This window comes from Sparus aurata, chromosome 22, assembly GCF_900880675.1.
Source record: "Sparus aurata chromosome 22, fSpaAur1.1, whole genome shotgun sequence".
NCBI lineage: Eukaryota > Metazoa > Chordata > Actinopteri > Spariformes > Sparidae > Sparus > Sparus aurata.
The window spans coordinates 16,063,205-16,080,300 of record NC_044208.1 but is presented as its reverse complement, the minus strand read 5'-3'; the positions used below and the strand labels follow the sequence as shown (position 1 = coordinate 16,080,300).

General features: G+C 38.7%; 2 protein-coding genes and 1 long non-coding RNA gene across 5 annotated transcripts in view; 2 read left to right on the top strand and 1 right to left on the bottom strand.

Annotated features, from left to right (window-relative positions):
• Positions 1-4,313: 4,313 nt before the first annotated feature.
• Positions 4,314-5,922, bottom strand: LOC115573705 (uncharacterized). 2 transcript variants are annotated; one of them, XR_003982335.1, is made up of 4 exons: positions 5,826-5,922; positions 4,802-4,857; positions 4,628-4,672; positions 4,314-4,520 (listed from the first exon to the last, which is right to left on the bottom strand). It is a non-coding gene; the product is annotated as an uncharacterized LOC115573705 (long non-coding RNA). The 2 variants fall into 2 exon arrangements; XR_003982334.1 differs by lacking the exon at positions 5,826-5,922 and adding an exon at positions 5,078-5,190.
• Positions 5,923-5,980: 58 nt separating this feature from the next.
• rsph3 (radial spoke head 3) lies at positions 5,981-10,451 on the top strand. Of its 2 annotated transcripts, none has more exons than XM_030404601.1 (8): positions 5,981-6,201; positions 6,951-7,038; positions 7,358-7,487; positions 7,593-7,738; positions 8,117-8,320; positions 9,280-9,442; positions 9,607-9,693; positions 10,311-10,451. In XM_030404601.1, exons 1-8 carry the CDS (start codon positions 6,092-6,094, stop codon positions 10,355-10,357), a joined length of 975 nt encoding a protein of 324 aa, XP_030260461.1. In that variant the 5' UTR covers positions 5,981-6,091; the 3' UTR covers positions 10,358-10,451. The 2 variants fall into 2 exon arrangements, with proteins under 2 accessions (XP_030260461.1, XP_030260462.1); XM_030404602.1 differs by having other exon boundaries at positions 5,982-6,201; positions 6,957-7,038; positions 10,311-10,389.
• A 2,306-nt stretch (positions 10,452-12,757) lies between these two features.
• Positions 12,758-17,096, top strand: part of ezrb (ezrin b) — a 38,723-nt gene continuing 34,384 nt past the window's right edge. The window contains exons 1-2 of the mRNA XM_030405858.1: positions 12,758-12,908; positions 14,753-14,876. Of these exons, the coding sequence (XP_030261718.1) occupies positions 14,865-14,876 (12 nt within the window). The 5' untranslated portion in view covers positions 12,758-12,908; positions 14,753-14,864. The remainder of the gene's footprint in view (positions 12,909-14,752; positions 14,877-17,096) is intronic.

Here is a 17,096-nt window from a genome sequence, read left to right as displayed (position 1 = left end):
GATTGCTCCCCAGTCAAATCATTAGCAGCAGAATTAATGATAAAATGGTTGAGAGTGACTGAATTGGCCAGACTTCACATTGCTCAATGTGTTACATAACGGAGGCGAGCGGGCTTCATTGAGAGCATTGAGAACAGCGTGTTCTGGCACATATGCTCATGCAGAAGGAAACCAGACATGGTCACATGGGCGGATTTGGTTTTTCTCTGAATTGCAGTTCCTCTTCTCTCTGAGCTGATGCCACCTCTTCCTCTCTGAAGCTCTGTAACACTTGGTTTCCTTCCTTAACGACTCGATATATATTCAACCAAAATCTGCATTGAGGTACAAAAGGCCTGAAGGAATGTGTGTATTCTTGAAGCATGGCTTGTGTATTAAACAAAGATGCATTTGTTAAACTGTAAACTCACTGTTTACGTAACAGGAGAAAAAAAACAGGAAGACCTTGCACAATAATGGAGCACAACATCCCGACCAAGCCTCAGAAAGAACCACAGAGCCTAATTAGCAAGGATATGACGCATTGTCAGCAAATCACGCTTCATAAAGTTAATCTTACTTTACTTTTATCCTAAAGATATCATCCCTGAAAAGAACGATCAATGCAGCACATTTCACTGTGATCTGTGATGTGACCACTGCTGAGACACATTTTAAATGTTAAGACACTTTAATGCGTCATCGGCTCATATCTGATATGATCTTTGAGAATCTGTTGAAAGACTTGTGCTCAAACTTGGTGGTTGTAGGTAACATCCAAACATCCTCTTACACACTGATGAAAACAGCTGAATCTACTGACTCATGACGAACACCGGGAAAGCATTTCTTATTAAGATTCAGAGAAATTCTGAAGACTGGGCCAGAACTTTCAATGATGGCTACAATTATTTTCAGCATTGATTATCTATTTTCTTGATTAACTACCGTATTGACCCGAATATAGGACGAGGTTTTTTTCCATGAAAATTATGTGAAAAAGTGGGGTCGTTTTATAATCGGGGTCTAACCGTGGACACATGCTGATAGTTGTCTGGGTCGCTACACGACCGCAACAGCAGAGGGCGCCAGCTTATTGTAGAGACGTCATTGACACTGTGGCTGCAGTCATCTGTCAGTCACAGCGGAGAAGAAGTGACAGGAGATGAAAAATGGAGAGACGCGGTGATTTTACGGAGCAAAGTGGATAAAGTGGATCAAGTGTGGCAAGTTAACAGACATCTGAGGCGGAGCTATGATGCTAATTTTAAGATAATGGTGGTCAATGCAGCGGAGGTGCCAAACAACTGTCAGCCAGCCAAGAAATATGGATTTACGGAGTGTAACGTCCGAAGATGGCAGGTCCAAAAAGACCGTCTGAAAACACTAACAGTAAGAGAAAAGCTTATCGTGGTCCTCTTAGCGGCCGCTTCCAAGAGACTGACAGGAGGGTATGTGAGTTTGTTATTGAGAGACGAATTTTGGTTATCAGAGTCTTTTTCTGAAGATTAGTCTTGAAAAGAGGGGTCGTCTTATAATCAGGGTCGTCCTATATTCGGGTCAATACGGTAATATAAAATATCAAAAAGTGATAAGACAGCAGACTACAGCCATGCCAGCTGCTCTGTTGTACTGATGCGCAGCGATGCTTTGATCTAAATGCTAATGACAGCATGCTAACTTGCTCACCGTGACAATGCTAACACGTCCACCATCTCCTCCAGATAAAATCCAGATTATTTCCACACTGCTGAATAAACATCCTCATTGTCTTTTTCTGGTAGCTTGCCATTTCCTGCCAGGTGCTAGAACTGTTTAAATGGCTAGGTTGGCAAATAGGAATTTCAAAATACAGGTGTAATTTAAAGATAATAATTTGGATCGATGTTTTCACTTTGCATCAATGGTATTAGATTTTGAATCATTGAGTTCATGTATGGATGGGGATCAATAGGTCCTCACACCCCTGGTTAGCATTCCAACATTTGCGTAACACAAAATAGAGCTGTGGCTGAATGTTGGTATCAAATTTGATGGCGATCCATCTTGTACTTTCTGTATGTGTTGAGTTTTATGGATTCTAAAGGCAAGTCTAGCGACAGGTATTGCAAATTAGCTTTGGCTATAAATGCTGTAGTGTGTAGTAGGTTATGATGCTTACTATGAAGTAAACATTACAATAAAAATAAAACAGTCATCAACTCACAAAAGTCAGAAGAATCCATCCATGAATGTCTCTACAAAGTAACATGGCAATCCATTCATTATGCTAGTTGTTGTTGCTAGTCTCCATCAAAGTGTTGGGCGGACTGACAGGCGTACATTTTCCTACCCATAGCCACATCACTTGCATGGCTAATAAAGCGATGTCCAAGAATGTAAATGACTCATAAATTGCTTGTTTATCCAAAAACCTAAAGTTCGATTTTGTTATCAGAAAAACAGAAAAGAAGCAGCAGATCTTCAAATCTGACAGGCTGGTTTTCTGTTGTTTCTGGTCATTTCTAGCTGACATTTCTCACTTTACAACTATTTTAACTCATGTTTTAAGTATTCATCATATGTATCTTATAGGCACATTTATTGAGTTTAATGCATCAGTCAAAACTCCAAAGCACATTTGCAATGTCTTGTACCTAGATGGGCCTTTAAAATACATATAACATAAGAAACAATGACAAATTAACAAAAAAACAGACACAAACACAGCAATGAAAACATACAGGGAAACAACACAGACTGTAACACAACACAAATAAGAGGCACCAGCTTATTAATGCCTGCATGAAGACACACCTTTTAACCACATCAGCCAACAGACAATCAGTTAATGAACAGCTGCTCTTCAGGTCACAGTGAATGTTTTGACCAGCCTCCATCAGTGTGCTGTGTGTCGTTACTGTTCAGCCCTTTGTGACCTCTCAGTCACTGAGTATGAAAGTCTGAGGTGTACAGCTTACCAGTGTATTCAATTTAATGAGCACTAAGCTGAAAGCGTTAGAAACACCTTGTTTTGGTGCGTCCAGGATCTTGACCATGTGTCGAGGGTGAAAATAATGTTTTTATCAAATCAATGTGTTAAATCTGGGCTTCAAAAACTTGGACCGCCAAGACAAGCTGTATGAAGCCATCCTATGGTTTTGATTTACATTTTTAAAACAAGTACTTACTACAACACTGTTTTGCTGTGAAGCTCCAGAAATGTTTTGTGAACTATGAAACTTCACCTGACTTTCCAGGTGACATGAGGGTGAGTTGATAATGACATGATAATTATATTTTTTGGCTGGACTCATCCTTTAACAGCCCGTTCAGAGAATTTTGTGATTGAGACTGATGCTTCAGTCTTGACCTAGGAAAATATTGTTTGAATGATCTTATTGCAAGTGCCATTTACTAAACATAAAGCCACATTCTGTGGACTTCCTCAGCGGATGGAGTTTGCTCAGTTGTCATTGAGATAGTTTAGTTATCACATGAACTAGGAGTATGGGAGTTTTGATGACATAATCACAGTCTTGCACTTTTAATGAGATTAGCTGGTTAAATTAAGTTTTACTGTAGATTATCATGAAGTGTCTGTATGTCCTCTTTTTGTCTACAGTTACCGTCTTTTCCATTATTGACTCTTAGCCATTCTAAATGTACATCGCTTTTTGCACTAATAGCTCCTTTTCCCACTTGATTACCACGTGTTTCTTGATTCCCTGGGAGCCCACCTTCTGTTTTAAAAACAGAAGATGACATGGTGACACACTGAGGAAGGCTCTTGACCCCGATGTGCATGCTTTTTTAATCAAAAATTGTCCTCAATGTTATTTAAAAAATGGATTTGCAAACATGAAACGAGACCGGAATAACCTCAGCAAATGATAAAAAGATGATGTTGTGAGCACATTACTCCACAGATAAAACAGATGAAAGTGTATGCCCTGCTGGTTGCATAATCTCATGGCTGACAGTCAACACTAATGAGAGAAGGCTCACACAGTGGCAGGCAGAGCTATTTACCCTTTAACAATGCATAATGGCTTGTGACAGCTGAAACGTACAGACTGTAACAAACAAATCCCAACCCTTTGTGACACAGAATCCTCCCCCCTCCTCTGATCAAACATTTATTATTCCTTTTAAAATACATCAAAAACACATGACGTAGCTCCGCCATGGTTCTCTTCCGAGCCGTGACTACATTTGGCTGTGAACAGAGTATAGTTTCTTGGAAATGTTATATAATAATCCTTTGTTCAGCTACTTAAATCGTGAGTGTGGCCTGTTATGTCACCAAAAAAAGGCAGGCAAAAGTTTGCCAAGATCATCTTGGTCGTGAAAACTTTTTATATCGAGACATTAAACACTCTGACCACAGAGTTCTCACCTTTGTCCTCAAGAATACAGTTTCAATTCGGTGACCTGCTTTTCTCTGACACTTTCAGACTTTTCGTAGAGCTGAAAATGCTCTTTGTGGTTAACATCCTCTTGAGTTGAGTTTCTGCTTTCCTTTGCTTTAATGCCTGTTGCCGCCCACATTTGAATGTCGCCTGTGTGCAAAACAAATCTGTTTTCAAGTTTTCAAGTGCGCAGCTTTATTTTGTTTGTACACAGTTTCGGTATGCAAAAAAAGTCGTGGGTGCAACAGATTTCTCACCTGCAGCGCGACATTCAATATTTTGACTTGTTACTTCTTAGCTTGCTGACACCACGATGACAAAAGTAGAAAATGTACAATTAGAATATTTAAAAAACATTTCTGACTCTTTAGGTCCTCTTAAGCGACTCATTATTGGTGCTTGAAGAGCAATACAAGGTTCTTTTTTCTCACCTTTCAACTTCTTTGCACAGGAAGAGGTCACCTTATCAACAGGTTACTCAGATCTTCTGAGATGTGTTAAAATACAGAACAGGAAAAGCCATTCAAAGTGGTGAAAGCTTTTCAACAAGGGGCTCATCATGATACTATAGGATACAATATCCTTATCTATATTTATCATTCTTTCTTTTTTTTAGTTTGGCAGCTCATTCTTGACAAAGCTATGTTACCACAAGGTCCATAAGGCTTTTGATTTTCAAGAATTAACTTTTCAATCCTTAAACTTACATGGATGGGAAGTTCTTAAAGAATAGTAATTTGAATGTCTACACCTCCATGACAAACTCCATCTGCTGAGGAAGATTAGTGATGTAAAGATCCAGAGCAGCTACTGAATGACCTATTGGTGAGACTTAATAAGATAAGATAAGATTAGAAATGTTACTATCGGTGGTAGTGAAGTCACAACAGTAATATATTATAGGCTAAATCAAATCAAATCAACTTTATTTATAGAGCACTTTTCATATATGGACATGTAGCACAAAGTGCTTTACACAAGAAAGATAGATAGGCTAGTAGTAGCAGGGGTCTTGGTGGTACTGGTAGTAGTAGTAGTTGTAAAAATTCTAGTGGTGGTAGTAAAAGTTCAAGTAATGGCAACAGTAGTAGCAAAAGTAGTACTATTGTTGCTATTACTACTACCACATATTGATAGTCATAGCAGTAAGTGTAGAAGTATGCTATAGCAGCAATAGTAGTAAAAGCTAGTAGCAGTAGTTGTAGTTGGGGTACAAGTAGTAACCCTGGAGTACTACTTGAATAAGAACAAAGATATCTTGTAACAATATCACTTTGGCAGAAGTGAAAGTCATACATATACAAGTACGAATGGTACTTGAGTAAAGGTCTGAGATTAAATTTAGGTAAATACAATTTCTGGTGACATAATGACTTAAGTATGAAAGGTACATGAATGTGTGTGGAAATTGTGCCTCAAACTTGTACTCGAGTAAATATACTTAGTTACACTGACCTTGGCGTAGCCGTAGCAATACACGGAGAAATGAAAACGGTAGTAGCGGTTGACGTTATAAACAAACAAACAAACAAACAAACAAACAAATAAAAAATACATTTTTAAGCTCTTGTTTTAAAAGGAAGTTACGTAACGACCGTTAAGTTTCACTTCCTGGAGACGGTTGCTACGACAGTTCCCTCTGCTCTCTGTCTGCAACCAAACATTAACGTCAGCTAAGTGTCAAACCACGGTGCCTGCCGGTTTCTGACAGTTTCCTAAAAATGGCCTTTGTTTCACGGAGCCACAGAGATCCAAACGAAACTTACACCTTCTCAAGTCGACCGAGACCTGTTGAGAACCGCCCCAAATACAGAGGACCTCCGTTTGAACAGTAACTAAGCTGCGTTTGTTATGTTTGTGCAGAGCGCTAATGTTGCTTCAGTACAACAAGCTACATGAAGACAGATAAACCTAGCCACCACAGCTAGAATACATCGTAATATTCTAAGGATTTATAAGTGAATTATCCTGCTGATGACATACCTAATTAAATAGATATTAGTAGAAAGTAACTAAGTAAATTTACTCAAGTACTGTACTCACGGACACTTTAGTTCTACTTTAATTGAGTACATCCCTTTTATTCTACTTTTCAGGGACAAACATTATACTTTTTTCGGTAAGTTAGTCGTTACTAACTGATAAATATTTTGCATAGAAAACATGTATTCAGCTCATAAAATATGATACATTATAATAGATAATACCACCACCCAATATTTAGTTTAATCAGTTAAATGGGCTTCACCTTCACCATATACAACATTTAAATGCTACTTGCACATCAATAACCATCAGTATCAAAAATACAATCAAATAATGTGTATATTAATGTAAAAAACGCCACTCTTTATTCCTTAAGAACATTTTAGCTGAAAACAAAAGGTTAACTGAATGATAAACTTTTGTACGTCATAAATACACTAGACGAAAATAAAATAAAATAAATACTGTATATTCCAACTAAATCCCACCTTATTCAGCTGTCGCAGACCATCACTAAATTCTCACCATTACACCTTTGAGGTTAACAAGTGTTCATGACTAGCGACTTCATGACTGTGTTGTATTTTTCCTTTGATGTAGGATGCAGAGTAATTATGGAAACATTATGTATGACCGTCGTGTTGTCAGGGGAAACACTCACGGCCAACACATCATACCAACTGTAAGTATAAACATCCGTTTTACTATAGAATGGCAAGAAAATCTCAGAAGAACTCTCTTTTTAACTATTAGAATGCCTTTATTGTCACAGCAAGGTCCTGTAAGACCATAAAAAACAATTTCAGATGCATTTCAGCATCAAACCTTCCTCAGGGAGTTTGACCCCTGTGACCATGCGGTGACAATAACTGTATTTTAATAGTAATGATGGAAATGCTCCCATCCTTACATTTTTGATCCATTTTACTATGTTTAATCCCTGGTATGTTTGCTTTTCTTTCAACCACTTCAAAATGTGTATCATAACCCACCTTTGACAGGCAGCTCAGACACACCCTATTGAAATACAAAGACAACAAGAGATCAGGAGGAGAAAACGAGCCAGGGAGCAGTTCAGGACTGTGACTCCCGAGGCCCTGCAGGGCAGAAAACACATTGACATCCAAACAGGTCAGGCATTTCTTTGGACAACTTCGGAACACATTTATCATGAGTTTGTCAGATATGCTGTTGGAAACCAAATCCAGTTTATAACACTCTGACCTTTATGTTCAGAGCTTTATCTGGAAGAATTGAGCGATGTTGTAGTGGCTACAGATTCTGAGTGCCAGACGGATGCTTTCCTGGACAAACCAGCAACCCCACTCTTCATACCTGCTAAATCTGGCAAAGATGTTGAAACACAGATAGAGGAGGGAGAGGTAGGTGATCCAAATGGGACGTCTGGCCACTCTTTCTACTATTCATAACCTTCTAATAGTTAAAGAGTTACTAAAGTCTTTCCATTTGTAGCAATTTACATGTTATTAACTTTTTTATTGGCCTTATGTGAGCACTTTGTAACGTGATGTGAAAAATGAGACCTTACCTGTCTCCCTTGATTGCCTCAAGCCTGTTGATGATTTGATGAAGTTGTTCAATTCTGCTGGATTTCTTTGTGAAGAAGTGGCTCTGAATTGTAATTGTCGTGTAGGATGTTAAGGGTAAAGAACATCTGCATTGTTTACATGTATGATCAAGTTAAACCTAATGTTTCAAAATGCACATTTTAACACTGCCTACTACAATATCCTCTGCAGTTGTTTGACTTTGACCTGGAGGTGCAGCCAGTGTTGGAGGTGCTGGTGGGTAAGACAATCGAACAGTCTCTGATGGAGGTGATGGAGGAAGAGGAGCTGGCCTGTCTGAGGGCCCAGCAGAGAGCCTTCAATGAGCTGCGCAACAACGAGCTGGCAGAGGTGAAGCGTCTTCAGGAGCAGGAGCGACGCCACAGTGAGGAGAAAGTATGCAAATTACTGAGATGTATAGGTCAATTCTTTTCATTATCTGTTTTATTTGAATCCTGAATTCAGCGTGACCCTACATGGCCGCACTGTTGGTTATTTCACAACAGAAGTTTCTGTGAAAGGTTCATATCAAGAGAACCAATCACCGTTTCACAGTAAGAACATCAGAATCTAATAATAGTTGAAAGGCTGTATGCTTATGTTGCCCGGGTGACACTGTCATCAATCTTATCGACCCCAGAGCCCTGATGGAGCATATTAGCTACACTGTTAGGCATTAAACTTGAATTTATTTATTACTTAGTATTCTTTTTTCCTATCTTTACATTTGGCTTTTGCTAATTTATTCAAAAATATTGCATGTAACAGGATATAGATGTTTTGAAGCCAAGTTTTTTTTTGTTTTAACAAGGAATATCACTGATTAATCATTAAACAGCTTTCTGAATATAATTTACCGACAATTAGAGATATTCAAATATACATTAAAATGTGTGTTACTACAAATTGCAAATACTTGCTAATCAGTTGTATAAAAAATTAAGCACAAAATACTGGTATGAAAAAAATTCTCAAAAGCAACCGTATGTTACATTTTTACCTTAAAATAACAGCTTCAAAATCATGTTTATGGTTCCTGTTAGCTTTAACTCCATGTAGCTGCACCAACACCACTTATTGCTCAATTGCACCACAGTGTTTTTTTTAACTTAAGTTTCTGGCCTTCATGGTCTTAGTCTATTCACAAATGGATGGCTATCACTGACCCCAATCCCTATTCAGTTCCTGTTCTGCTTATTTCAACCAAACATGCGGTTGCCACTGTCCTTAAAAAGCATCTGGTTCTGCGTGTGAGAGGACTTTTTCTGTGAATTACGATTAAATCAAATCAACACACTTGATCATTTACATAATAACTCAAGAGTTTGTTTAAAAAAAGTTTCCCCTGACCTCAGGAGCGTAGAACCGCCCAGCAGAGGGAGATGCTGAAGAAAGAAAGAGAGACTGCGGAGAAGATTGCTGCCCGCGCGTACACTCAGCAGTACTTGGCTGACCTCTTACCAGCAGTCTTTACCTCACTGAGGGGCCACGGCTACTTTTACGACCCTGTGGAGAAAGGTCAGCATTCACCTACTGCAGTATCCTCCAGCATCAGCTTTCTCCTTTCTAACACATGAGGGCATTGTTGCACTCCGCTGCACACAGTTGAGAAATGACTGGTGCAAGTCATTGATATGATTTCAGTATGAGTGTTTTTTCATGTTTGTGGTTCTGATTTCCAGATGTCGAGACTAATTTCTTCCCGTGGCTGATGACTGAGGTTCACAAAAGTTTGGAGAAGAGATACACAGCAAGAGCGCTACTGGACAGTAAGACCATACAGTATATTTTTTCACTTGTTCAGAAGACATCCCTCTGCTTACGATGAACAATGCTTAACTTGCAAACCTGCTTTCTCTGATGCTTCATGTTTGTTAAAATCTCTTTCTCCAGGTTTGATTTTTAAGTTTTTTTAAGTATTACCCAAATCCTACACAGCAACCAGAAGATTCAAACACTCCATCTTTAGCAGCATATTTATTTAGTCTGTCATTTCAGTATACAATACTTGCTCAAAATTTGACATAAACCATCGGCTACAATCTGCCATGTCATGAGTAAAGCCTCATATATTACTTGCAATCCTAATAGTTGTGGATGGAAACTGAAAATTGTCAGCAATTCCAGATATGGGTCACCACAAACCCTCATCAACAAGTTCTTGGGTAAAGTTTGAACACTTATGCTACAACACAAACATGACAGGTATAAACAATACCTTCTCCTAACTTGTTAGAGTTAAACCAACATGTTCTAGAAGGTATCTGATCATAAGTGCTCCTCCAGGGGTAATGGTCATGAACATTACCTGAGCGCTATCTAGTGGTTCTTTTGAAGCGTTACAGAGGTTGTTAATGACACTGACTGAGACGTCTTTGTCTTGCAGCTATCATCCAGGAGGTCGCCCAGAGGAGACTGGACACAACCTGCTAAATCTGACATACGGCGACACTCAGTGATGATGATTCACTGAGGAAGGACAAGTGTATGAATGTATTCTCAAAAATAAAATGTTGTTGCACTACAATGTGTCGACCTCCCATTTCACTGCCAATGAAAAGTTCCTTTACTTTTGGGAAAGAAATTCAGAGTTTTAATATTTACAATATTAGTGAGGTCTCAAAGTATCTGATATTAACGGCACTTTTCTGTCAAAGTAATTTTCTGGCTATGAGTGTACTTAAGTATCAAAAGTGAAAGTAGATTATACATATAATTACATGTAGGACATATATAAACTGTATACCTTGCATTGGTCAATTATCAGATCTGGTATACAACTTTTTTTTAGATTAAATTAATAAAAAAATGTGCTTCTTTTACTTTGATGCACTATGGAGTCTGCAAAGTAACTAGGTACTGAAGTTATCAAATAGATGTAGTTGTACAAATATACAACATTTGCTTCTAAATGTAGTGAAGTGTTAGAATACAGATGCAGAAAATTGTAATACTCAAGTAATACTCAGTTGTACATAAGAACAATACTCAAGTAAATGTATTTATTTACATTCCATCACTGCCTATTCTTATCATTTACCTCATTTTTTAGATAACCAGTCAAACTTTTTTTCTGTCAGGCAGTGGGTGTATTTGTCCACACCACACTTATCTGAGGAAAGTCCCTGCCTGTTAGCTGTATGTTCTTAAAACAGTCCCCACAGAAGATTGATTTTATCTTCTAAAGAAAGATTCAGTATAGGACATATCGGACACAGAACAGCAGGTAGTAGGTATTTAGAGGACCATTCAAAGTGCCTATATATTTGCATCTAGCATCACACGGCAAACAGTTCATTCATGTGCTTTAACAGGCAAGTTCAACAATGTTTTGCATTGCTAAAACAGACAGCTGTATCTATCTGACTGTCAAAACATTAACTGTTTGTTTGGTTTCAGACTCAAACCCACTTTTAACATATATCCTTTTTTTTACTTTCAACAGGCTCAAAACCTAATGTAGTTATCAGACCCATTGTGATGATGATGATGATGATGATGATGGTAGGGGTGACAATGGTGATGAGGGGTTAATGTAGTAAAAAGAGGCAGGCGGCGTGTCTCATCACCCTCTGGTTTCGTATTATGAGGCGAAGCAGGTCTAACCTCTGATATATACGACTCTATTTTAATCCCCTCGCCTGATTGGTCGGCTCACCTATGACGCCTCCCCTCTCTCCTGGCACCACTTCCTTGGTTCTGTGCAGGCCGGATGACGCGCACTTCCCATGTGAACCACAGCGTGACAGAAAAGTTTGTGCCGTGATGCGTCTCTGCACAGCACAGGTGACACATATCTGACGGATGAGGTTTTAACCTGTGTGTTCACAGTCACAGGTTGTGTTGGGAGTCACTGTTCAAACAATTGTTTTCTCCTTCATGTGGTTTCAATGGAGGCTCATTTCTGCCAATTAAAGAAAATAAAAAACAGGATGAAAACATAACATTATTGTGAGGATAAGAGATAAAAACTCAACGTTTATTTAAAGATTGTGACTTTAAACACTCGGAATTAGGACTTTAATCATTTCTTACTTTAAAGTTATAATAACGTTTTTCAGCCCATAATTTTGACCTTTTGAGTACTAATTCTGGGCGTTTATCTAATAATTATGACTTTTAATATTTTCGGTTTTTAAGATCATAACTAGTTATGACTTTACATTTCATATGCATGACTTTTTATTTTTACTTTATTTCACAATTATTACATTTTATCTTATAATTTTAGCTTTTATCCTTATTATTATGACATACCATGAGAAAAATAAAGGCTGTTTAAATGTCTTTTTACAACATGTTAAAAAAATAACTCTGGTAAAAGTAATTGTATTTGAGTAAAAGTCTTAAAGTAAATATGTTTACATTTACTTAAGTATCTCAGTAAATTCTGGAATTAAATGTCTCAAAAAGTAAATGTGAATGATACACATATTCACTGTTCATCCGATCTGATGTTCAGGAATTTCTGATTATTTGAACACTTTAATGACTAACATGTTCAAATAAAGGTAGTGGAGTAAAAAGTAGCAAATGTTGTGAGTGGGAGAACAAACTAGCAAAATTGTACTTAAGCACAATACTCTATACTAACTGTACTTAGAGTCAGTTCATCACTTTGTATCATATATTTATAAAAACATATCATGGTTCACATTGTAAGTTGTTTATTGACCATTATGTGGTCCTATATTCACAACCTAGGAGGGGAAAATCCACCATCAGTAAAAATGTCCTTTCAACAAGAATGAAAGTGTCCTGGTTTTTGCTGTGGGGGCCCTCAGAGTCTCCTGCTGGTCCCCGGACCCTGGTCTGTGGACTCGCAGCGCTCCTGCAGCCTGCAGGTGACCGCAGGAACAGGCTCGGCCGGCAGCCACAGCACAGCGGGGTGGATGAGCGCCATATTGCGCCTGGGTGAGCAGAGGGAGGGGAAATCTGCGGCTGTGAACAATCCTCATCTCATCTCCGGACCTCATCAACTCCGGTAAGATCTGATAAGTGGACAGCATCTGTACCTCTTGTACTGACTGCATCACACAGCACAGCGAGCTTCAAGCGGTGCCTTAAAACACACTTTGGGCCACTTTTTTCCGCGCACTTTTCGCCTCTCTGCACAAAGGAGGCAAATCTCGCAACAGGTGTCAGTGGGATTACAGTGAGGATGTGTCTGGCTGCAGCACAGGGAAGCTCCCGCACAAAGGACAGCGTTATCACAGCCAAGATCTGAACGCCCCGAGCTCGGAATATTAAAAGTTTTAAAGATGTGTGTTGTTGTGAAACATTTTTCCTCCGTCAGCGCCGATCATAGGGGAGGAATTTCTCGTTTGCTGGGCTTGAATCGTTTCCCTGTCGCTGTGGGTGTGTACCCACTTCACGCAAACGCAACACTCTCGTGGATATATACCCCGAAAAAATCATCTATGTAACATTTTCTTACGCTGTAAATACCCCAGAAGGATTTATGTTATAGGTTAGTTATCATTAATGTTGATCTTGTGATTAAACTATGTGTATTTGCCTCTTAAAGCGACTTTATTACGCGAGACAGAGCAGCAGTATTGAAGTAAAAGGCTGCCATTTAATCGACACTGGGGTGTGGGTTTGTTCGCAAATGAAGGTGTCAAAATAAAAGGCAGAAACAGAGCAGGGTGGAGACTATAACTTTATCATTGCGAGTGGGTGAGGCAAGTTGTGTGCCTTATTTAACCTGCCTGATGCCTGGATGATTTAATAGTGTCAAGGTAGATGGGAAATGTAGGACTTCCGGCTTTGAATTTCAGAATAAAATCATTTAGAGCAGTAACTACAAAATGGTTGGAAAGGAATGTGCTCTGAAGGGTGATGGTTTTACAGGATTAGTTTGATCAGAAAGAAGGAGTCTTACTGTTTCAAAAATTATGAATGTCATTGGTTATACTAAATATGGACTGTGATCAAAATGTTTTGTTGGTTTGTAGACCTATTCGTCACTCAACTGATAGAACATCAGGCGACAGTAAATTTTTTATTTTGTCATTTAAGTTATACTGAGCAAATACATTTGAAGATCTTCATATTTTAGCTTCTCAAATGTCAGAGATTTGCTGCTTTTGTCCAGTAAATTTTATCATGAATGAGCATCTTTGGGTTTTGGGCTGCTGGCCAGACTAAAAACTACTGACAGACATTTAATGGGCTACAGGCTAGATTTTTCTTACTCTAATTGAGAGTGTTGTACAATGTACATATTTTAAATCCCTTTGAGTCAATTTGCTTCCTGATTTGGGGTTTTATAAATAAACTGACTTGAAATGGAATTAATGAACGTTCAATTCGAAATAATCATTAGTGGCAGCCTTTAAGTCAAATATCAAGCACAAAATGGCAATTGTGTCTGGTTTCAATCTCTCAAATGTTAGGATGTGCCTTTTTTTTCTCATTTTTCTTAAAGCAGAGTTTAATATTTTGGGGTTACAAAGCAATGTTAAGATTACACTTTGAGCTTGGAAAAAAAAAAATTCCCACTATTTTTGGGCAGTTTGTAGTCAAAACAGTTTGACTGACTGAGGTAACAGAGCGTTGCCTCAAAAAATATTTCTGTTTCAGTCATTTTTAACACTTATGTTCATGTGTACATTGGAAAATGGTTATGTTAAGGTTGAAATTCTTGTTTTGAAGTTCAGGGCACCTACTTCCTGTGTTGTGCTCGCTAGCAGCCGTTAGCTTGCGGGCTGTCGCGGTGATTCATCCTGATGACTGTCGCTTGCAGGAGTGCCGAGCTGCCCTCACCCCGGGTTTAAGTAACGCCGAAGTGTCTCAAACTCGTTTCTCCTCTTTCTCTCTTTCCAGGAAGGCACACTGAGACGTACAGGCACACGGAGCAACACGTATCTTCTCTGTAAACACTTTTTTTTTTTAATTTAGCGGCTCCTCGCACAGAGCAAGGAAAAGGACAGAAAAAATGCCGAAAGCGGTGAGTAGTCATTTGGATTTATTGATACTTTCAGTCACTGTTGGTTGTGTTACTCTTTTACTGGTAGTCAGGCTTAACTGAACCATGTCAGGTTACGTTAAAGGAAGATTAAATGTACTTAATTCAATATGTTTTTTCTTTTTTTCTTACATTCATGTAGCTAACTTGGATTTACAGCTGGTTTTGGTAGACTCTTAGATGTGCGGTAGAGTGAATAATAGCAGACTGATGCTAAAGCCAGGACTCTATGAGAAAATTAGCCTCTATTCACTGAAAACTTAAACAGTGTTTGATTTGCAGTTGATTTATTGGTGTCTGAGACGCGACAGTCTGTGTTTGACTATACATAGTGTGACTATACATAGTGTGACTTTTCTGAGAAAATCAATCGCACATCACCTCATGGGAGTGTCAGATTGCCTGTGGTAAAATGATGCTGTCAGAGCAGTTTTCTCAACTTCCAAGCTAACTGTGAAGCATTTGACTTGTCCATTTATTAACTCACTTCTGTTAAACTGTAAGTAAACAGGAACACATTAATTGACTGAATCACAGCCAGAACAATACTGCTTTTCACTGGATTAATTATGTAATTATGTCATAGAAACTTAACAGCAACAAAAGTATCAGTGAGCTCTGTTATAGGGGAATGCCACTCAATCACATGCTTTTCTCATACCCTGGGGGTGTCCTATATGTTTCAGCTAGCATCATCACAAGCTAAGAACTACGTGACTTGTTCAACTCCAGACGTGGACAGTTGAGCTTTGTTTCATTTTGACTGTGCTCACAGTGTGGGTGGACACAGGCTCAGGATCTATATCTTTGAACTCCTGTCATGCTGAGACACTTGAGCAACATCGTGATCAACGGGGGCAGAACATGTCTTGTTTACATCCTCAGGAGTTTGTGATAAATACAAGGTTCGCTTTTGGTCTCTTGAAGCTATTATCCAGGCCGAAATTTGGGGGTTGCTTCCCACTTAATGGTGGGTTCTCGTAGTCTTCATGGAGTCTTGGTAAAGATTTGAAACGGTGACTTAGTGTTTCCAGAAAAGCGAAATAATAGTTGAAAAAAAAAGAAGAAATGATCTGATGAATCTGTCCTGAAGCTGCGCAGATTTTCTGCATTCATTTGCCCCACCCCAGCTGTTACATACTGTACATTCGCACATGGCACATGCCCCACCCTCACATCACTGATTAGAAATTTCTAGTATAATAGCCTATGTATGTTTTATAGTAGTAAGGAAAATATGATAGATATTTGCTAGACATGGAATAAAAAAGTGAAAACACTTATTTATCCCCAGCAATGCACTTTAAAGGTAGAATAGAAAGCCCGACAATGCCTGAAACAAGCGGTTAAAGTCTTGTAAATGACCTGTCAATAAAGGATCAAAATTGGTAAGATTTTAGTTAAAAAGAAATAAAAACAGAAGCAGAAATTGCTGCTCAGATTGCGTCAGAGACAGGTTGCTGTTGACCACAGCAGCATATTGTGATGACAATGACTAAAGCCCGGTCAGTGTCATAAAGTATGTTGTCGGTTTGTTTAGAAAAGGCCTCATGGTTGTCAGGAGAGTCACTCTGGAAGTGACATCATCACTGGCTGATAGCAGAAGCACGCCGAGGGCTACTGCCACAAAGCAGCCTTTTTGGAAGATAATGTCAGACTGTTTTTTTTTCCATGATACCAAGAAGCCTTGATTTTCATCTTATCCTCTGGTTTACCAGTCATTCACTACATGGCCTCACCAATGTACAAAAATATCAAAAGGACACTAAGTCTTTTTTAATGAAGTTTTTCTTTGATGCTGTTTCCTCCAGAAAGCTTCATACACTCAAATTAATCCTACACATGCTGAGTCTCACCAAAGCTTTGGTAAGATATGTAAATAAGGGTTTACATTTGGAATTTGGTTGTGTAATGAGATAACTGCTTTATAGCGTGTCAGTTGCTCTAGCCCAGAAATTTATATATTTCTGTGATGAAAGGAAATGGCACCCAAAACTGCAGTCAAGTAAACCTTAAGGTATATATAGGCTGTCTAATTCAGATATTGGTGTAATAGTCGAGTCTTGCCTTGTAAAAAAACAGCTGTGTTAATCTTGTTTTTGTGCAGAAAATACCCAGAAAACCTTGAGTAGTCGGCTGTGGCTCAGTGGGTAGAGCGTGTCGTCTAGTGATCGGAAAGTGACCTTAACTTACAAGAGTTAT

Bases quoted from the DNA above. Each gene is read 5' to 3' on its own strand.
- rsph3 (XM_030404601.1), top strand. From the start codon at position 6,092: ATGGCCTTTGTTTCACGGAGCCACAGAGATCCAAACGAAACTTACACC. The intron at 7,039-7,357 runs GTAAGTATAAAC...CACCTTTGACAG, and splicing joins GCCAACACATCATACCAACT to GCAGCTCAGACACACCCTAT. The intron at 9,694-10,310 runs GTAAGACCATAC...TTTGTCTTGCAG, and splicing joins AGCAAGAGCGCTACTGGACA to CTATCATCCAGGAGGTCGCC.